This window comes from Gadus morhua, chromosome 1 (genome assembly GCF_902167405.1).
Source record: "Gadus morhua chromosome 1, gadMor3.0, whole genome shotgun sequence".
NCBI lineage: Eukaryota > Metazoa > Chordata > Actinopteri > Gadiformes > Gadidae > Gadus > Gadus morhua.
Genome location: NC_044048.1, coordinates 23,850,717 through 23,873,216, shown reverse-complemented (window position 1 = coordinate 23,873,216; position 22,500 = coordinate 23,850,717). Strand labels below are relative to the sequence as shown.

General features: G+C 49.0%; 1 protein-coding gene across 2 annotated transcripts in view; it reads left to right on the top strand.

Annotated features, from left to right (window-relative positions):
* Positions 1-22,500, top strand: part of cfap74 (cilia and flagella associated protein 74) — a 48,198-nt gene that overhangs the window by 9,057 nt on the left and 16,641 nt on the right. For both annotated transcript variants that reach the window (XM_030367855.1, XM_030367847.1), the window contains 11 exons: positions 492-626; positions 2,998-3,189; positions 3,785-3,903; positions 9,129-9,195; positions 9,646-9,735; positions 10,380-10,592; positions 11,493-11,541; positions 11,703-11,902; positions 13,583-13,705; positions 14,172-14,293; positions 19,089-19,217. In XM_030367855.1, coding sequence (XP_030223715.1) covers positions 492-626; positions 2,998-3,189; positions 3,785-3,903; positions 9,129-9,195; positions 9,646-9,735; positions 10,380-10,592; positions 11,493-11,541; positions 11,703-11,902; positions 13,583-13,705; positions 14,172-14,293; positions 19,089-19,217 — 1,439 coding nt within the window. The remainder of the gene's footprint in view (positions 1-491; positions 627-2,997; positions 3,190-3,784; positions 3,904-9,128; positions 9,196-9,645; positions 9,736-10,379; positions 10,593-11,492; positions 11,542-11,702; positions 11,903-13,582; positions 13,706-14,171; positions 14,294-19,088; positions 19,218-22,500) is intronic.

Sequence of the window (22,500 nt, the reverse complement as noted above, 5' to 3'; positions counted from 1 at the left end):
CACGATAACAGCATTCCTTGTATTTTGTAGTTTTGTGTGAACTGGATCTTGGTGATTTGCTATGGAGCCGATGGCAACTTCACATTTGCTCAAGGTTTCAACTTACATGGAAGTGTGGAGATATAAGTTCCTTTAACGCTACGAGATTGATTTGTTTATGGTAGTGTATCTCTTGCTGATTTGATATTGCATGATATGGAGGAGTATGTGTCTGTGTCTTTGTATTTGTGTGTGTGTGTGTCCCTTTAATTGTTTGTGTGTTTGTGTTTATGTGTGTTGGTATGTGTGTTTGTGTCTCTGTATTTGTGTGTGTGTTTGTGTCTCTGTATTTGTGTGTGTGTATGTGTCTGTGTGTGTGTGTGTGTGTGCGTGCTGTGTGTGTGTGTGTGTGTGTGTGTGTGTGTGTGTGTGCGTCTGTGTGTGTGTGTGTGTGTGTGTGTGTGTGTGTGTGTGTGTGTGTGTGTGTGTGTGCGTCTCTCTCCCCCCACCAGAGAAGAGAGTCCAGGGCTGAGAGCAGCTCCAGCCCAGAGAGTTCTGACCAGGAGGAAGAGGAGGAGGAGGAGGATGAGGAGGACCTGCCCCAGGTGGAGCCTGAGTTCTCTGGGCTCTGGGACCACACCTGCAAGGTATAGCCAAACCACCGTCCTGCTCCAATAGCCTCTCAGACCCAATGTTCTTCCCGTGAATTGCTAGAAAATATAAAGTACAACGGGCTAGGTATCTACAGGGAGAAGGACACCGTAATCCTGCGTGATTTGAAACCTACACTGGCTTGGCCTAGAGAGTCCTCTAGGTGCAAGCGATATGAAAACGTTGGAGAACTTAAGCATAGCAGCGTTATCGTATCTTTTTTCTGCTGATGTCGATAGGACATCAGGTTCAATCGCAGTAGACCCACTGAGCAAAAAAAGAGTTAAAGGCTGAAAGGAAAATGGCAAGCTTTAGCTGGATCAAGATGATTCCTTTACCGGGTATGACTGGTAGTTCGGTTGGTCTTTATGTCCCTCTCCCTGTCTCTCTCTCTTTCTCTCTCTCTCTCTCTCCTTCTCCCGTCTCTCCCTCTCACTCTCGTCTCTATCTCTCTCTCTCTCTCTCTCTCCTTCTCGTGTCTCTCCCTCTCACTCTCGTCTCTATCTCTCTCTCTCTCTCTCCTTCTCCCGTCTCTCTCTCTCCCTCTCGTTTCTCTCTCTCTCTCGCTTCCTATCTCTCTCGCTCTCATCTCTCTCTCTCTCTCTCCCCGTTTTTCTCTCTCTCTTCCTATCCCTCTCCCTCTCTCGTATCCCTCTCTCCCTCTCTCTCTGTGTTTGTTGTAAATGCACAAAGACAGGCATCTCCTCTCGTTGCGCCCGGTTCCCCATGAAGCCTCGTAGTGCACGTATCAGCAGACCTCCCAGAACTCTGTGGTAGCAGTAGAAGTACACGCAGGAAGTCAAGTGGAAGGTACACCCCTTCCTCACGCGCGTCCCAGCGACGCCCTGATCTCAGAGAGCCACTCGTCGTTGGCATGCAGCGGTGGTGCATGGGAGGGCTGCTGGCCTAGTTCTCCACCTCGCTGTACATCATGGCGTCAGGGGCAGCAGAGCGCGAGCTGGAACGCACAGCGCTTCCTGTTGTTTGGACAGAGTCGGAAAGCAAGCGGGAGGAGTGACGAGTGGGAAGAAGGACGGCAGAAGAATCGTTGTTTTGTTAAGTTAAGTTAGGAGAAACGATAGGTGCGAACAATGAAGAAGCCTGCTCTTTGGTGTTGAGTCGGGGACAGCTGCCACAGCTGTGACGGTTAACACAGACGGTGTCATAGCGTAACGCTACACCACCGTCTCCTGTGAACATGCTGTTGCTCTTGATAAGCAGTTTCACGTGTGTGCGCCACATCAGTAGGATTCTCGACTGGGCTCGAACTTTGATGCACAGCACACGGTGCGTTTGTGAACGTTTCCTCTCTGGAGGGGAGTGTCCATGTGTCCTCCTTCTTTTAACGGAGAAGAAGAAGAAATTAGCTGCGCCGGCCCACTTTGCAGCGTGATCCAGTTCCCCCCCCTCCACACCCCCCCGTCGTTGCTTCCTGTCTTCCCCAGCGATGCGCGCCAGCCTACCCAGAAGGCACTGCAGCCCTCCCAGAAGGGTAGCTTTTAGAGCTGCGCGGGCCAAAGCTCTACAAACGCAGAGCTCTGCAAAAGCAGCCCTCTTCTTGAGTGTGTGTGTAGCTATGTGTGCACATGCGTGTTTGTGTGTGTGTGTTTGTGTGGGGGATGGATGGGTCCGGTGGAGGGGGGGGTGGGGGGGGGGAAGTAGAAGCCCAAACCTGTCTCAGTCCTTGGTGAGGTTGTCAAAATACTGTACCTGCCAAGCACCCAAAGTACACACAAGCACACACACGTGCACGCAAGCACAAAAACGTGCACACGCACGCAAACGTGCGCACGTGCACAGTACCACGCAAACACGGTTGATTGATGCTGGAGAGCCCAAAGGCTGATGCTGTCATCGTTCTAAATCTCATCATTTCACCTATAATCCATATTGTTCTAATGCTGATTGACAATGTCATTTATAATCAGCTTTGAACAGGCAGTGGCGCCAGGCAATGCCTGTGTGAGGCTCCACCCCCTGGTGAGAGTGGGATGGGGAGCTGGGCGAGATGGAGATTTGCTCGGAGCAGCTGCTGGCTAATTAAAAGGCGTCATGAGGGGAACTGCTAGACCACTGCATGGACACTGGGCAGCTCCATTCGGGAGTCCTCCCTTTGACCGCTACTTCGGCTAGGAGCTTCTGGTCAGGTGTTTTCGCTTCCAGGCCCTGCAGTGCTCTTCAGACACCATACCGACTCACTGATACGTATCTATATGTCACGCCACAACTCAAAACCAAGGGCATGTTTGTGCAGAGACCAATTTGATTCCGAGATGTGCCTATCCCGCCTGCCGCACCCACCCAAGGATTGTTAATGTGGTACTTGAGAGTCAGACAACCATCTATGGATCTCCCTCATGGTGACAGAAGTCCCCCGGGGGAGACGCTGTGGTCGAGTGGCAGCTGGGGGCGGCCAGGTCAGCGGTGCCGGGACAGCCTGCTCTGAAGCCCAGCCGGCCCACCAGCGCGCCCAGCGCCAGGCCCAGCAGAAGGACGGTGTGTGGGAGAGAACCGAAGGGGCCGCCCTTCATCAGCAGACCGGAGCCCATCCACTTTAAGGTACGCCACCGATAGCTTCTGCTCTGACAAAACAAAGCAGCGTCTCTTCGCTCCTCTGGTATCTTAGCCCTCTCTGATTCGCCAGTCAGGTCGATGTGAAGGTGACGTATTATACCGCCAGGTGTGAGTGTGATTAGCCGTTACAAGCCGTCTTGAATACTGCCTCTTCTGACATCAGAGGTGGGCGTGTCCACCTTGATGTATGACGGATAGATGAGCAACGTTTGCTACAGTCCACTGGGTAGGCTGGTAGACTGATCTTTCCAGCATACATCTAGGTGGCCACGCCCACTTGTGGTGTCAGAAGAGTCCGGTTTTCAAAAAGACTTGTAAAGGCTAATCACACTCACACCTGGTGGTATAATATGTCAACTTTAATGTGTCCAGCCCTTAATCCCAGAAACCGTCTCAACGGGCTTCACAGGCCCACATCACACGCAACCCCCTCTAATGCCGTCGGCCCTCTGAAAGGGCAAGGAAAAACTCCCGGAATGCTAACGAATGCTAATACTCCTGAATGCTAACTGGTGTATTAGCGCTTGCTGATGGCAGCATCATCATCTCGTGCTACTGATCACCAAATGCCTTGTTGCAGGACTTTGAGGTGGGCAAGACGTACAGGAAGAAGGTGGTCCTGACCAACGCCGGCTACGCCACTAACCACTGCAGGCTCCTGGGAGTGTCCGCTCACCTCACAGAGTTCCTCTCCATCAGGTGAGCTCTGAGTGGCGTGGAACACGTTGGGCTGGAACAGCTGGTCTGGCGCTCTGATTGTACCGACTGCGTTGTATTTGATACGTAAATGTAAAAGGGGTCTTAGGGGTGTGTGTGCTGGCCTGTGTGTGTGTTTAAGAATACAGCAGTTTTCAGTCTCACTCCCGTCAGATGTCAAAAGAAAATGAGGTGATGGTAAACAAAAGGAAGCATACATACTGTTTATACCAGCTGCAATCACTGAGATCTCTCCTCTCCCCATGCACACTCAGGATAGTGAGTCACTCACTGTTATAGCAATGTTGGCTCTCTCTCTCTCATGGGCTCTCTCTCTCTGTCTGTCTGTCTCTCTCACTCTCCCTGTCTCTCTCTCTCACTCTCAGTCGTGCTCTCTTTTTCAATATCTCCTTCTCTTCTTCTCTCTTTCTCCTTCTTCTCTCTCAATCTTTCCCTCTTTTACGTTCTCTGACTTTCTCTCCTTCTCTTTCTTTTGGGTCATATTTGGGACCTAAATAGATTCACAACACACATGTCTGCTCACAAATGCAAACCCTATGCAACGCCTATCATTTAGGTCCACTCCAGTTAATAGTTGAAGGTTAGATATCAATGCATTTTTTCCTTCGTATACACAAACAATTTCTAATGAAGACGAAACCATATAATCCTATTATTAGCACAGTCGGATTAGCATGTGCCTTTATTGACAATAAGACACGGAGAGACACTTGGCTCCGCGTGCGCTCCTCTCTCTCCTCTGTTCCTAAGCTACAGTCGCTGAGGTGGACACCCTAACGGAGCTCCCCTAGAAACCGTCGTCAAGCTGTAGTACACACTCACACACTACTGAGGAGCGCCTGCCAACCAAGGCATCTCCTACAGGTCACTCCGAGACCAGTCATCCTGAGGCAGGTGGGGGGGTCATATGCCCGAGGAGGGGCCATTTAGCCAAGATGAGGACATCAAACCCAGAACCTTTCACGCATGCATTCTTACAACCCGGCCCACTTGACTATGCCCGCCCCCACAAAGCAGCTATAAGCATACAAGTGAGCACCTACTCACTCGGGGGCTGACTCTCTGGTCTTACGCAACGGCAGAGACTCTGAGAGGTCTCGAGAATCCTGCTATTATTATTATTTATCTTAATCATCCTCCTCGTCATCATCATCACCACCATCATCATCAACCTAATCATGAAGCAGATGAAGCTTCTATGTCACCTTGAGGTATTTTTAACCGTTCCATGATAATAGCACAAACCATGTGGATCATATCTGTCCCCAGACCTCTCTCCCCCCCCCCCCCCCCATGTTCTCTCTCCACACCCCCACCGTCTCATCACAGTCTAATAGCCATGGCCCGAGGAAAACGTCTTGGGTCTCCCCCCCTATCGACCTAGTTAGACTAATAGACCACCGTCGCAATCAGCCCCCCCACCCCCAACCCCACCCACCCCCGCCCACTAGTGTTCTCTTCATCTCCCAGGCACACTGTGGGGGCAGAAGGGGTGACCGTGGGACCCAGCAGGGGGACACAGAGACTTGGACCTGGAGCCTCATTTGGGCTTCTGCAACAATCCCCCCCCTCCCACCCACCCCACTAAGCTAAAAATGACTCTCTCTCTTCCCCCTCATCCCTAGCGTAGCATGGCGTGTGTGTGGGTGTGTGTGTTTGTTTGGGTGTGTGTGCGTACATGTGGGCTTCCGTTGTGCGCATGTGCGTGTGTGTGTGCGTGTGTGTGTGTGTGTGTGTGTGTGTGTGTGTGTGTGTGTGTGTGTGTGTGTGCGTGTGTGTGTGTGTGTGTGTGTGTGTGTGTGTGTGTGTGTGTGTGTGTGTGTGTGTGTGTGTGTGTGTTTGTGTGTGTGTGTGTGTGTGTGTGTGTGTGAACCGAACAGGCTGCTGTATCTCCCCCCTGCTAGGATGTGCCACAAGGCAGCTCAGGCTTGCCAGCCCTGGTTGACAAGAGCATTCCGTCGAAGCAGTGTGTGTGTGTGTGTGTTTGTGTGGTTTGTGGGTGTGTGTACATGCGTGTGTCAGAGTGTGTGGCCTTATGCGTGTCTATGTTGCTGTGTTTTTCTTTCAACCTCCTGCACCTGCACACCGATTCGAGGCGAACCCAGCATTAAAAATAATAGGCTGACTGACTGTCACGGGAGGGGTGAAATGCAGCGCTGTGCTCCCTGCTGAAGCCACCTCAGAACTCACACGAGCACCTCGCTGCTGGTTCCATTGGCCTCATCCTAAGCAATATCTCCGTCCACTTTGTTGATGCTAGAGCACATATGACGCGTGCGATGGAATACAGAGCCGGTATAAATAAAACTCATCCGTCAAAGTCGCCTTCTGCATTGCGGCACTGCACTGGAACAGGAGGCAGTTAGCACGAGCGAGTTTTAGCTCTGTTGAGCTCTAAGTGGCCATTGATTCAATGTATGTCGATGGGGGAGCGATCGCGATCTTTAACTGAACACCGCATCAGTTAGCGCTGGTGTGCTCCGGGCCCCAGCCTGGAGCTGTGGCGTAGCGTAGCTGTAGCTTACTGCACCGGTGGATGTATGGCCTCATTTAAAGCACTCTATATAGCCCTCTCTGATGGGCTTTCTCTCATTGTTTTACTCCTCGTGCTCACTCCATCTTAACTCCCAGGTGAACTGCTCTCTTTATTTCCTTCTCTTTATTTTGTGCTGAATAAAGGCGTGCAGATGATGGTAGGACCTGCTGTAACAGCGTGGTGGAGGAGTTGGTGGTGGAGGTGATGGTGGTGGAGGTCTTGGTGGTGGAGGTCTTGGTGATGGTGGTGGAGGTGTTGGTGATGGAAGGAGCAGCGAAGTGGCTGTGGTGGAGGTTGAGGAGGAGACGGCGCCGGAGGAGGCGGTCTCCTATGAAGCGTATTAATTGGTTGCGAGCTCTCAGGACGTTCCCTAGGACTGCCAACCAGCCCACTGCGGCTGGGAGCTCTTCCAACCCACTCCAGATGACCGTCCTTGACCGTCCAAAACACTGGCACCAATGGCACTAAAAATAGACGTGTAGTATAGTGTAACCAGAGGAAACACCACCCCCATGTCTCAGTGCACCAAGCGAAACTAACAGAGAGCTCTATCACCAGGCAACAAGGAAGACTACCCTGTGAAAATGAACCGCCCGTCCATGCATCCACTTCTTTATACTTACAAAAGACATAGACACAACATTACAAGAAACCTTTAGTGTCAGCTTTATAACACTTGCTCCTACGTATTAACTAAGATACCATGTGATAACATCGTTAGTATCGTCAGTTATTTATAGGACACAGAACATGCTGTATGAATTCACCAAGGCATACCACAAAAATAGCTGTGATATGAAAGTACAGGTGGTAACGTTGCTTGTCTATATCGGGAGCCTCGTGCCTCTTGTGTTTTCCAATCGTTTTCTGAGCGGTTGCATTTTAAACAGCCTCCCGCCTACTGAAGCTCTGTGGTTGCTATCGATCGGCTCACCCCGCGCCTCGCTCAGAGTTCTGCGTGGAGCCTCACGTTCTCCAGCTCTCCAGGGGAACTCAGAGTCCACAAGTAAACACGGCCCACTGTGTTGCCTTTTGGACAAAACCTTTTTAAATAGTTGCATATTTTAGGAATAAAAGAAATAATAGAGAAGATGAGATGCATGAACGTGGCATGCAGAATTATTGGACGCAACTTCGATACAGTTGAAATGTCTTTCCCTCATCGGCTATGCAAAGCGTTATACAATTATAACGTGTTTATTGCCATTGGGATCAAGTGATAGCTTCATTTATTTCTGACAGGCTCCACTTGTTTCTATCTGTTGTTAAAAAGGTACTTTTTTTTTGCAAGAAAAACCAGCTTGATATTCTAAAAAAAAAACACTGTGGTATGCCCACACACCATGTCTGGAAATAATTCAGTGTGCTGCTCATTCTGCCTCTGAGACTAGCTACTAGGCTGGCATCATGCATATTCTATTATTTAACTATCTGTTTGTATCTTTATCTATTTATCAATCGGCCTGTCTTTCTTTCTATATTCAATCTTCTGTTGTCTATCGTCTTTCTTCTTACTGTATGATCGTCTCTATTGTGAGTTGTTTTCTCCCGGTTGCCATGGCGTTGAACGATTATTATAATTTTTTATTTTTGGAGCATCCAAACAACCTTTTTGTCTGTGCAGAGACTTGGATGAAAGCACAAAGTATGCTTTAAACGGGGTGTTGAGTGCACACCACCGGACGGGAATCAGTAGATACTGAACAGCCTAACTGATTATGTATACAGACTGTGGCCCGTAGTTGGAGCTGGCACACAAAAACAATGAAAAAATGAGGCAGGCTCACATTTCCCATTACTGCAGCGGGCAGGTTTACACTGCGATGTGCAAATCCAGCTTCATCTTTCACCCCTGACCCTGCTGTTTCACTGGCTGCTCTCTTCCTCTGAGTGTACTCTTCCTCTCTCTCTCTCTCTCTCTCTCTCTCTCTCTCTCTCTCTCTCTCTCGCTCTCTCTCTCCCACTCCCTCTCACTGCAGGGGCGATTCTGGGTTGCACGTTGCTATGGATATCATGTTCATCCCTCTGGTTGGGTTTCCACGGTATTGCTGCAAACAACTGTGGGGGTGCAGCCGTGCACAGACCTTCGTGCGCACGCCCCCACACACACACACACACACACACACACACACACACACACACACACACACACACACACACACACACACACACACACACACACACACACAGACACACACACACACACACACACACACACAACCCATCACGATTTGATGTGTGCTGCCTTCCTCCACAGTATTCTTCCCTGACATTGTTTACTCTGAGTTGGTCAGGAAGGATTTTCTTTCTTTTTTTTTCATTTCCTCTAATGGATGTCCCTGCAAACTGTACCTTATAATAAACGCTGGCTTTCACACCGACTTCACCTCCAGCGTTGCACAACTGCCATTGCTTGTGTTTACTATTCAGGCATTTAGCAAAGTGACTTACTGGGAACAGTTTTTAGATACAGATCCTTAAAGAGCAGGTAGGGCGTGAGGGAATGTGGTTCAGGGATGCCCATGGGTACACTTCAGGCATCAGGGTTTAAACCCAGAACCTTCCCGGGGTGAATCACACACCCTTACAACTCAACGTAGTCTGCTGAAAGGAGGTGGTGTTTCGTAATCGAGGTAATGTTGGTGATGTTTTCCTTTCATCTGTCGCTCAGCTTCAATCCTCCGGGGGCGATGTCAGCCGGAATGTCATGTGACCTGCAGGCTGTGTTTCACCCCATGGTCAGTCCTCCTCAGCTGTGTGATGTCATACCCATTCATCGTCTCGCCATCTCTCACAAGGCGCTCATCTTGGTCAAAACACTCATCATTAACATCATCATTATAACCATTAACCAAAAACTTCAACTATCAGAGACTTTATGTATGTAGGAGGTTTTTCCTCTGCAATATTGCTATCTTCGAAAGGATATCATATGGGGAGCACTGCCTCCAACTGTGTAACAACTAACAAGGATAGTTGTTACACAGGATGAGTTTAAGAACAGGAAAATGGAGCAGAAAATGTTTTCTGATGTTCTTTAATGCATGCAGTTTTTTTTTTTTATCAACTCTTAACTTTAAAAAGTGGACTGCCTCGTGTTTTTCCTCTTCCAAAACACAACCTGTTTGTTTGGTTCAGTACCACGTGGCCGGCTGGCATTCACAGACCTCTGTGTCCTATCAATCTAGATCAACCAGGATCTGGAGGGAAAGGTCCTGTTTGAGTCGAACTCCGGACCCTTCTCTCTCTCCGTCAGCTGCACCACCAAGAAGTGTGAGGTCAGTAGCAGACACTGGACAGAGACGCCCAGTTCCTGTCTAACTGCCTTTGGCCATCTTGGATCTAAACGATAGCTGGCTTGGTTGGCTAGGGAGAGAGAGATTGAGAGGGAGAGGAGAGAGTAATAGTTCTGAATGGATGCTGGTTTCGGTTAACTGGCGGGTTGGCTGGTTGGCTGTTTATGTTAACTGATTCCATTCTATGAACCTAGCTTGTTTCTAGAACCAAGATGGAACCAAGATGGCCACAAGGTGAATTAAAAGGCACATTATACAGACACACAGATTATGAACACATTTCATTTCATTTCATTTCTTTCAGTCAGTGATTTCATTTAATGTCTTATAAACCTACAAGTAATATAGTTTAGCATTATTGTTTATCGATAATGTCTCAAATTGTGCTGTTTAAGAATACTGCAAAAGGTGGGCAATGGACACCTGAAAATGACTATTAATTGACATCAGGGCCCAGTGAAGCAGAATTTAAATATAAATGTAACACACAAACCTAGCAGTACTGCTCAGTAAAGGCCATACACTGGATGCAGTAGGTATCAGCCGACACACCCAAAGGCCAAATGAAGCTTGTGCTATTGGTCTTGTCTGTCTGTAATGAGGACCTCATCCTCTCTCCACCTCAGCTCCAGGTGGACATCGACCTGCTGGACTTCGGCACCCACGTGGTGGGCCAGACTATTTCCCGGATCCTCACCCTGATCAACAGGGGGGCTCTGGGCACCCATTTTACCCTGGAGCCCTCCTCGCGTGCCTCTGCGCATCGCAGACCAGAGAGTAGCCCCGGCCCACCCTCACAGCAGCCTTCCACCACTGAGGACGCCAGGACACAGCAACAGGTGGGGAGGTCACGGCTGTTCACTGTGTTCCCTGTCCCAGGCTCGTTCCTGGAAGGGTTGTATTTATCAATTGAAAACAAGGAGTGTTCATGCTAACTTCAATCTTACCTCACAATAACAGTCCATTGTAATACAGTCAATTGTAAAATATGTAAACGCAAGACTGCATGATTAGTTTAGAAAGAGTCACCTTAGTTGTGTGAGGCAGCGACAGCACAATTCACGTTTAGGGTTGCAGAAAATTATTCAACATTTGATTTAGTATAATTGCTTAAAATGGTTATAGCTCAGCCCAAGATATACTCGTTTCGTTCCAAGCCTTTCGTCTAGACTTTTCCCTTTCGTTCAACTTTATTCTCTTTCGCAATGTTAATACAGTGAACCTGAACAAGATTCAATCTTAGAAGTCGCAAAATACAAATGACACGCATAGGTTGGCACACTCACCAAATGACAAGGCCCCCCTTGGCTACGGTTGTGTGAGATCAAACAGCTACACCGCTTATGACTTCTGTTCTGTGTGAACGGAGCCGATTTGGATCCATCTATCTCCTGTACAGCAGACTGTGAGGGGGGGGGGGGGGTGTTCAAGTAAGTTCTTTGTTCCAGGAGGGGAGCATTTCATGGTTCAACTGCTTTACCAGACTGCTCTCATCTGGAGAATTGAACACAATATCCAAAAGTTAGATTGCAGCATTGCCACATGAGTTTGGGGAACTCATATTTTTGTTATATTTAGTAGTGGAGCAGAATTTCCTTTCAAGAGCAATTTACAGTGAATTCAGATAGCTGTCTCTACAGGTAGGCTGCGGACGGAATCGAACCCAGTGGCTTTTGGATGGGAGTCTAGCTACTACACTATGTATTGGGTTTACACCATATTTATGTGTCTCCTTCAAGACTTCGGAAGAGCCTGAGGAGCCAAGGACTCAGAACCAGTCATCTTCAGGTACACACACATGTGCACACAGGCGCACACGCACATACACACACACACAAGCCAAAAAAATCTTTAGCATGGATATCAGGAAGGAACATTTCTATCCATACTTCAACATCAATTTGTTGTTGTGTCTGTGTGTTCCTTTGGGAACATGTGTGCGTGTGTAGCTGTGTCAGAGGCATCAGGTCCAGAAGCTGGTCGGGTGTCTGACCCACCTCCTGGATCCGGGTCTGCGGAGGGGGCTGGCTTTGCTGAGGTGGACCCCCAGGAGCAGGCTACTCCCCTTGGAGAGGAGAAGGAGGAGGAGGAGGAGGAGGAGGAGGAGGAGGACACCTCCGCCGACACCAGCGACATCTGCTTAGGAGAGGTACTGAGGGAGAACCAGAGCATCCGGACTGCGTCCACCGTTTAGCACCGCAGCCACTGTCCCATTCTGCACCCTGTCTGGCAGATTGTGACAGACGGTCCCAGGTCCAAAGTGGGCTTGAAGAGACACGGACCGCTGTTTCACTGCCGATACCATAAAGTCTCAGTGGTCAACTTTAAGTAGGCTTTAAATATGGAGTGCCAATTCAATTAAATCTGTTACTTTTACTGCGCTGAACAGCAGGGTATGTCATTCGAGGCCATCAGAGCGGTAGAGGAACATACATAGACGCCAGCATTACATTGCATGTGACATAGAGTTGTCCCATGAATCTGATGTCCAATCTCGCTTTATATGGGTCACGGGTCTTGAGTCACAAAACCCACACTGAAGAACGAAAAGGTGTGTGCAATCGTTGCGTGTGTCTCTGTTTGTCCCGAATGTGGCCGCTAACCTGGTTGACGGTCCAGAATGATGCAGACATCTCCAACATCTCCTGTTTTTGTATCGTGCCAGACGTTGAAAGCTGGTTGTTGATTGGCCGGCGCCATCGGAAACATCTGTGGACCCTAATTGCCCCTCATGTTGCATCCTGCAAGAAAACATCCCACATCCCGTTCCACCCCATAGAGAAACACATTACACCGATCGCATTTAGTGTGCGCTGTTATCACTCTCTCTCTCTCGTTCTCTCTCTGTCTCTCTCTCTCTCTCTCTGTCTCTCTCTCTCTCTCTCTCTCTCTCATTTTCTACTCTTCTTTTCTCGTCTCTGCTACTGCTGCCAGTGTTTCACGCCCGGCAGTGGAATTGCTTGTAGCGGGCTCATTAGGCCCCTGTAGGGGGGGTAATAGAGAGAGAGAGAGAGAGAGAGAGAGAGAGAGAGAGAGAGAGAGAGAGAGAGAGAGAGAGAGAGAGAGAGAGAGAGAGAGAGAGAGAGAGAGAGAGAGAGAGAGAGAGAGAGAGAGAGAGAGAGAGAGAGAGAGAGAGAGAGAGAGAGAGAGAGAGAGAGAGAGAGAGAGAGAGAGAGAGAGAGAGAGAGGAGAGGGGGAGGGGGAAAGAGAGGGAGAGGGGGAGAGAGAGAGAGAGAGGGGGGGAGAGAGTGAGAGAGGGGGGGAGAGAGAGAGAGAGAGAGTAATAGTTCTAGTTCTGCATGCACTGGCGCGATGACAGCCATCACGGTGATTGTCACTCTGATTGATCTGCTCACATTTCTTGGGAATGGAGGCTGGTTTCAGGTAAATGGCGGGTTGGCTCGTCTGGCTTTTAAAGCCCGCTGTTATACTGATTTGGATTCTGTGTTTAAAATAAGACATGTTTCTATCATTATTTCCATTTCATTTATTTTTGTTTTGAATGCCCCCTCCTTTGGGACTAGCATGTTGTAGGAGATAGCAATGAAGCTAAAGTGAAGCTAGGAAATAATATAAAGTGAATACCTTCTGATGGAGATGTGGTCCTATTGTAGGTATAAACAAGGCGGATACTGTGTCTGTCACACATATTACACAAAGAAAAGCTGAATCCACTGACAGATCTGTCACCGTCAATGACCGTCAATGTTTGTGTTGTTCACACCAAATATGTGTCCCTCATCCTCCTCGTTATTGTCAGAGAGAGTGGAGAGAGGATTCTGAATAGCACCGTACCTTTCTCTGTGCTTTGTGACTTCCCCTCCCTCAGGTGAGATCAGGGCCGATCGGTCCTTTTGACAAGGTCCTTCTGGAGGTCCTCTTCACCCCCACCACTCCAGGGGAGGCCCGGCTGGACTTCCACATCCGCTTCTCCGACGAGACCTGTTCACCTGTGAGTCTGGTTCAAAGAGGAGCCAACCAAGCAGTATAAACAAACCTCTCTGGCAGAACCAAACACAGGCTATTCAGTAGATGAGTGTCTAATTGGTTGAAATTGTCTTTGTATTTAAACCAATCAGAGGTTGGCTCTGTAGTTTGCATCAGGTTGTGGTTCAGACCTACTTCATTAGCGACCATGCTGGTAAGCCAGGTGGGCAAACCTTCTAAAACCTTTGGAAACCATGACAACTCGCTCTATTATTTTTAGTTCTGCATTCCATTTCCTCGACCAGGCAGCATTGAGAATGCATTTCCATTGAGTTCTCCTTCTTTTCTAAATATTTTAGTATCACATTGTTCTCACTGATTGCTGAGCAGGACTCCCTCTCACTAAACATGGTTCGATGTGTGCCTCATGGATCCCTTCCCCAAGCGTCCCAGGTTCGGTATCGATAAAGTGCGTGATATGTCCTCCCCAGATCCCCGTCAGAGTGAAAGGAGCGGCGTTGGACGTCCCGGTGTGGCTGCCCCAGCCCAACGTCGACCTGAACATCTGCATGTTCGAGCGCCTCTATCAGGATACCATCGTGGTAAACAGCAGGTGGGTGCACACGTGGAAACGTTATCAACAGCGGCAACGCTGACGATAACGACCTGAGGGAAGAACCAGAGATTGTGTCCCGCTTGACCGAGACAAATAATACGCAGTGGCTGCCCTAGCGTAGCTGGATTTATGATATTGGGTTTATAATATGATAATATGAAACTGCCTCAGTCTCAGTCTTTAGTCTCTGCTAAGCGGAGAGGTATTTTCACAGCCAAACAGCTCCCGGAAATCCCTTTCAAATTAACAACGCTGTCAGCTTACATCCCAGCCCGCCAGGGGATCGAGCTTCATCACCTAGCTCTGTGCTGTCACGTGGTACTGACACTTCTGATGGTACATAACGCTGTTATTGGACTGATGGTAATATAACGTGTTAATGCAAGGAAGTTACCACTGTGAAATAATGGTCATAATAAACAAATACCAATGCTAACATTGGTACTCATAAATATGTATTATATTTTAAATAGAGTACGCAAAGTAGAAGCCTTGTCATAGTCAGTGATACTTACCGTATATTGGTATTCATCGTTTCTAGAAATGAATAGTTTCATATTTTAGAAGATAGTGAAATGAAACTAATACGATCCCTAAGTCTCAGAACTAAGTATTATTAAAACGTGTATAAGTCAAGGTTATCTATCAGTGTCACAGGGTGAAGGGTATTTATATTCATGTATGCGTTCTACGGAACAACAAGTACATTTTGATCCTGATAATGTGATTGGTGGTGAGTACGCCCACGGCCAAGGGGTTAAGAGCAGGGTGAGGTGTGTGTGTGTGTGTGTGTGTGTGTGTGTGTGTGTGTGTGTGTGTGTGTGTGTGTGTGTGTGTGTGTGTGTGTGTGTGTGTGTGTGTGTGTGTGTCTCTCTACTACAGTCAGTCTTTCCGTCACGTCATCCCTCTCCTCTTCCTCCTCCTCCCCCTCTGTGGGAGGGAGGGAGGGAGGGAGGGAGAGAAGGGGGGGGATTTGTGACAAACCGCCATCTGGCAGCATTCGGGATCATGTGATCGCGCTAGTATGAAGATGATGATGATGATATGATGACGGCGTCAGCGTGAGACGGGAGCATCACGGAAAATAAAGCGGCGTGCTTAACAGAGCGGCGCACGCCAACATGGCGCACCTCGCAGTCGCCGTGGTCTACTCCCCTCGTGATCGCTGTTGTCGGGGGCAACCGACACGCGGTAGCGAGGGGATGGACTTCCTCCTCGCTCTGTTCACGTTCCCGTGGGGGAGAATCATAGCATCATCTTACGTGTACAGTATCCTCGAGTCTAACTTCTGCTTTCCAAAAAATGAACAAAATTATCACCAAGCTCTCTGGGGAAGAAGTTTCATTTCATGACAATAAGGACTGCAGTAGTCTGGTGAATTAAAATAAAAACAATGGTGCCGCCTGAGGAAAGTTTAGCAATCTACAGAGCAATCAGAACTGCTGACTGAAAATCCATTAAGAGAAATGTATTGTGTTTAGTTTACTTGGAGCAAGATTCAGCAAGAGCGAAGAGAGTAGAGTCACTCTGATCGGAGTTTTTTGGAACAACGAGTTTTTTGGAACAACGTCGGACCACAACCAGAAATAAATGAATTCCCAGCCAAGGCCAGGCTGATATGCAAAGCACAAATCGCTGATATAAATGTATATTCTAAAAGTCTTTCAGGCGCACAGAACTGCGTATTTTGTGTTGGAAGGTATTCATAAAGTTTGCTAGTATGTGGCCAGAAAACTTCAAATCAAAATGAGTAGTCATGACAGCAAATACTGTCCCAAAAACACTGATATACTTCAATATAATATCTAATATATACACGTATATAAATATGTATTCTGGCAGAAATGGTCCAATGCTTGACAAAGATCTAACTTGGGTTAATGAGCCGGTGGTTTGGACGCAGAACGTTCCGAACAGCCCAGTTTTGTGTGTTTGCCATTTCAAACGCCCTCCCTGCTGTTGCATGCTGAGACTTTAGCTAGAGGCATTTTGTTCCAAGCTAATGCCAGCCATGTAAAGACAGGAGCCTTTATTCCTTCTTCACACTACTGTCCTGTCCTCAGTTCCCCCCCCCCCTCACCCATACCTACAAATACACACACACAGACACATACACACACTCACACCTGCAACTATACACTCTCTCACACACACACACTTACCTACAATGACACCCGCACACACCTGCCCTTTTTTTTTCACAACTTCTTAAATGTTATCGCCACAAAATGTGACGATCGGTCCAAGTCGATAAACAGTTTGGCTATTTTTAGTATTTTACGTGTGATGGCCGCTTCGTCGTGTTTCAAATCAGTAAGGAATGAGACACGATGCAGTGGCGTTTCACCAGCGAGGCTGTCTCGGGTGGTTTGAACAGAGCTTCCTCGGGGTAGTCGCGGTGAAAGTGAAAGTGTGCACATGTAGGTCACTGCTCATCATTGTCTTTCTCTACCGTTTTATAAGCGTAGCTTTGTGATCACCAGCGTCGTCTGACCAGTTTAGTAACGGAGGTCCATTCTGTCTGACCGTTTCCTCTCCTTCGTATATTAATTTCTGTGCTTGTGATTATTCTTTCGCAGATCGGGTGGGTGGATCCCCCCAGCGTATGTTTTATCTTTGAACCGAGAGTTTTCGTATAAAAACAATAATAAGTACGTTGTCAAGCAGAGATCTAAAAGTATAAACTTGGGAAAGTGTTTGAAGCTCCATTTAATCTTCTTCAGACTCAAGAGTTTATTGTCTCAAGCAAGTTGTACCCAGAGATTTCTGATCTGAAGCATCTGAAAATGATTAGGCAGAGAGCTGTGAAAGTCCTCAATGAGTTTAATAGAGCGGCTGTGTGTGGGAACGTCTCTTAACGTTGACTGTTGGAGCGGGAGTGAAACGCAGCAGCTGAGATTCTGTGTGACAGGTGGAATTGGGATGATAAGTGGAGGACATTGGAGTGCTAACTGTGTGACCCAGTGTTGATGGTAGGTGGGATGTGTCTAGTGATTTCCAGTGTTGTCATGGACCGTGGGAAATTGAAAGTGTATTTCAAATAGTGGGCTGTCATGTGTGGTGATTTTTGCATTGATAAATTAAATTATGATATAGATCGATTTCTGGGCTTAGGGTTTCGGGTTGGTTTGAGGGTATTTGGTTCGGTTGAAACTGCACGGACCCCAAAGGCCCCTGGGGCCCAGGTTACTGTAAGATTACCTGGGGGAGCCCTGACGTGGAGCACACCCAGGACGGGGGCCCCTCATTCCCAGAAGGGCCCCCAAAAGATAAAGAAAAGATCAGAGAAAGTTTGACCAAGGAAAGTTTGATGGCACTTATCACAGTTGACTGCCAGGGCTGTAACCCCGCCCTCTGCTCATCACAACCCGCCTCTCTTCAGCAGGGCTAATTGTTTCCAGTGCTATCGCTCCATGAATATTCTATAGGGAGGACTGTGAAGGTCATCGTGAGATGGTGACATCATATGTCCTCCAGCCCTGGCCCTCAAGAGGGGGAGGTGGAGGGGGAAGGGGGGAACCATCTGGTTGAACCCCCCCCCCCTCCGCGCGCACACACACACACACACACACACACACACACACAGAGTATTCGAAGCGTCACTTCATTGAGGTGGGGAAGGGAAAAAAGGGTTGGACCACAGGCATTTGGCACTGATGGTCTATAGAGAACACGCTTCCACTAAGTGCCCTTCAGCAGAGCAGTGGGGGTACAGGTAAAGGTACGGCCTCAGCCAAGCACCGCCTCCCAAGAACGCAGCATGGGGTGTGTGTATATGTGTGCGCTTACACTTGCATGTGTCTGCCAGCGTGTGTGTGTGTGTGTGTGTGTGTGTGTGTGTGTGTGTGTGTGTGTGTGTGTGTGTGTGTGTGTGTGTGTGTGTGTGTGTGTGTGTGTGTGTGTGCTTGCTTGCATATGTGTGCCTGTGTGTGTGTGTGCCTGCATGCATGCATGCATGTATATGTGAGTGTATGTGTGTGTGTGTGTGTGTGTGTGTGTGTGTGTGTGTGTGTGTGTGTGTGTGTGTGTGTGTGTGCGTCTCGCTTGCTTAATTGCATATGTTAGTGTGTGTGTATGTTTGTGTGTACTTGCTTGCTGGGATTTGTGTGTGTGTGTGTGTGTGTGTGTGTGTGTGTGTGTGTGTGTGTGTGTGTGTGTGTGTGTGTGTGTGTGTGTGTGTGTGTGTGTGTGTGTGTGTGTGTGTGTGTGATGTATTTGGACGTATGTCATGCTATTCCCAAGGTGAAGAGCCATTTATATCGGGTGTATCTGAGGTTTTCTAGCCCGCGGCACAACCATCTGTTGGAGGTCCCACAATTCAGGTCACCCCGAGGATGAAGGACACCGGCACCAGCTTGTCTGTGTCTGCGTGTGCGTGTGCGTGTGCGTGTGCGTGTGCGTGTGCGTGTGCGCCTGCTTGTGTATGCGGAAAATATGCGTCAATAAAAGATATTGAAAGTATCCCGGAGGCGTGTCACCTTGGCACATGGCGAGCTTAGATGTGATGTCTCCATCACCGGGGGCGTGGATATTGACTGTTTCATCCGTGTGCGCGACCGTGCATGTGTGCATTTGTGTGTGTGTGTGTGTGTGTGTGTGTGTGTGTGTGTGTGTATAAACTCCCCTGGTTCTCGTGTTGTGTTTGGGTGCTAGGCCTCAGGGAAAACTAGGCGCAGCGGCGGCGGCGCTAGTCGAGGAAGTGATGGATTACAGCTCAGAGTTAACTCTCCAACGAGCTGGTGCGAGATGCTAACTGAGAGGTATATGCTGTTGTTTTTTCTGTCCCTGGCAGTGCGAACACCGCTCTGGGCGTGACGTTCGAGGTGTGCCCAGAGATGCGAAAGCACATGGAGATCCTGCCAAAGATGGCCTTCATCCAGGCCAAATCCAGCTTCAGTGCCCAGCTCCGGTTCCTCCCCAGGTAGAGACACACACGCGCACGCGCACGCACGCAAACGCATGCACACACGGACAGGCGCACGCGCATGGACGCACACAAAGGCATGCACGCACGCATTAAAACCATTTCAAAACGCATGCACACACACACACAAAGGTTGCAATGATAATGGTATTACTAGAGCAAACGTAATCCTATTTTACACACAGTGACCTTTGAAAACGAAACCAAAAGTAGCAAAAACATTGTGTCCTAACAAATCTGATGTTGTAAGCATGTGTACAATCATTAACAAAACATGGAAACATGGGCAAAATAATTTTCCCTCGTATTCAGAGTCACCATAATAAAATAAAATGACACAAATAAATAAAAATAAATAGATCAACAAATCAGAAGACGCTGGACCACCAGCGATTACGAAACAAAGCTGTCTATTTTCCCGCCCCCGTCCATCACGTGCACATCGTGCCTTTGTGCACAACTCACCCTTACCCTTCTTTCTGAGGGGTTGCTATATACACACTCGGCATACAGTGTGCCATACAGTGTACCCGTGTCTCTGGTCCGAGGGGAGAGTGGCAGAGGGACACTTGAGGAGGAAGAGTGCGGGGTTCTTCTGGACCCGTCTTACTGTGCGGCTGGTCGCTGAGTGTCTCGCAGCTGGCCGCACTTTGGCTGCTGCCGCAAGTCCTTTGGACAAGAGCTTTTTAGTTTGACACTGCAGAGAGACGGAGACAGAGAGAGAGAGAGAGAGAGGGAGAGAGGGAGAGGGGGGGATGGAGGGAGAGAGGTGCTAGAGGGGGAGAGGGGGGGGGGGTTGGAGAGAGTGGGGCTGTAGAGAGGGGGGAGAGAGAGGGGGGGAGTTTGTGAGAGAGAGGGGGGGCTCAGGAGAGAGAGGGGAAGAGGGAGAGAGAGAAGGGGAGGGCTATAAAGAGAGAGGGGGGAGGAAGACGTAGATTCACCCGGGTATCATGCAGAGGTTGAGGAAGGCTGGGTGTGTGTGTGTGGGCGTGTGTGCGTGTGTGTGTGTGTGTGTCTGTGTGTGTGTGTGTGTGTGTGTGTGTGTGTGTGTGTGTGTGTGTCGGTGGTCTGTGTAAGTATGTGTATAGCTGGGAGTGGATGGGGTGGCGGTGGGTGGATTAGGGCTGGGTATTAACTGTTACTGCATCAGTCACAGCTTCTGTTAATGTACCGCCTTCTCTACTCCTCCACCTCCTCTCTCGCTTTTCTATCTCTATCTCTCGTTCCTTCTCGCCTCCACTTCCTGTTTCTATTTACTTCTCTATCACATCTACATTCTGACACTTTTTTAATTTGCATTTAGTTGCCTCTCCACTTTCGAGAACCTTCTGTTCACTCTTTCCGCTGCCACCTCCTCAGCTGCCTGTACAGGCACTGTACTAAGACCCCTTACATATTAACGGGGCCACTTCCTCTCTTCCTCTCTCTCTCTCTCTCTCTCTTTCTCTCTCTCTCTCTCTCTCTCTCTCTCTCTCTCTCTCTCTCTCTCTCTCTCTCTCTCTCTATCTCTGTATTTCTCTCTCTCTCTCTCTCTCTCTCTCTCTCTCTCTCTCTCTCTCTCTCTCTCTCTCTCTCTCTCTCTCTCTCTCTCTCTCTCTCTCTCTCCATCTCCCTCCCCCTGCCTCTCCGTCTGTCACACACACTCAGGTGCACCTGTTAAGTCTGACCTGTGTGTGTGTGTGTGTGTGTGTGTGTGTGTGTGTGTGTGTGTGTGTGTGTGTGTGTGTGTGTGTGTGTGTGTGTGTGTGTGTGTGTGTGTGTGTGTGTGTGTGTCAGCCAGTCGTCCTCCCAGGTCCTAAATTTATCCTGGGAAAATCTATGATAACTATGATCCACACATTCTATATAGATATAGTGTTTGAGTTCAGGTTGTAACCCGTTTCCATTTTCTTACCCATCTGCTCACTGACATACAGATCTGTTGAAGCGACAGAGAACGATGCAGGTAGCATGCAGGTGGTGGTGGTGTGTATGTGTGTGTATGAAAGAGTCAAAAAGTCATGTGGGTAAAGGAGTTCACAAGCATCGCTAGTCCTCCAACTGATCTTGACCTTCCAGTCTGAATGTATCCATAAGCTATAGATGAATGCCAGCAGCAGGTCTTTGTCAACTCAGCAGCACCGTTCTTTTCTGGGTTATTGTTCATTTCTTGTTCTCTTCTCATCTGCATCATCTCCTCCTCTTCAATAATCCCCCGTAAGTGGATCTCACTTCCCCCGCAAGACAGAGCCCACAGCCTTACCTTATTGACCTTTCACCTTTGGCCCCTCTCCTCAACTCCTGATCATCCATGGCCAGTTACCGGGCCCCCCCAGGACGGTCTGATGAGTTCTGCTCCAGGAGAGCGACTCTACAATTCCAACAGGGATTCGGCTTTCTAAGAAAATACAAACCAAATCTGTTTGGTGTGGAGTGTACCAGTGTGACCTCAGACAGATTGGGTTTAAGGACCAAATGAAATGTGCAATCTACACGTGGTCTGTGTTGAACGTGAACAGTGTGAACCCTGGAGAGGGGGGGGGGGGGGGGGTAGATAGGGGTTTGAAGCGTGATCCAGTGGGATCATGAGTGTGTGTGTGTGTGTGCGTGTGTGTGTGTGTGTGTGTGTGCTTAGTGGGGGGGATTCAGGGCCCGTAATCCCAGCTGTCGTCCGTCTCCTCACCAAGCGGTCGTGGCTGATAAAAGGGAGATTAGTAACCACTGGAGGATCCACCGCAGATTACAAGCGTAGAACCGCGCGGTCCGTGCGGCCCGCGGCCCTAAACCCTGTGTCCGGGGGCACCAACGGCGGGACGCGGGGTTCAAAGTAACAACCAATAGGGACGCCACGTTTCCCGTATTGTGATTATGGATCGGAGGTCAATCAGCGGTGGGCCGATGTTGTGTAATTCTTTGTTTTTTTTGGAAAACCATCCATCTCGTCTCGAATGGTCAAATCCCTTAGTCTTAATCCGGAGACTAATCCTTTGCATAATCACTCTTTCTGAATGGGGGGGGGGGCACGACAAGTGACCGCTAAGTGGACGGCGTCACCGCTGCAGGGTGTGAGGGGCCGGACACAAAAGCGAGCAGGAAGCCGGGAAAAGGTTGTGTCTGAAGCGCCAGAGAGAGAGAGAGAGAGAGAGAGAGAGAGGGTGGGTCGCGGACCACCTCACTGTACCCTGCTCCTCTCTGGGTGACGTCACCCGGGGCGGCGTGTGTCACACGGAGGCAAAGGCACGGGACCCTGGCACCTCTCTGACGGTGACTCCCTACGGGCGATCTGGGAGCCGCGTCACGG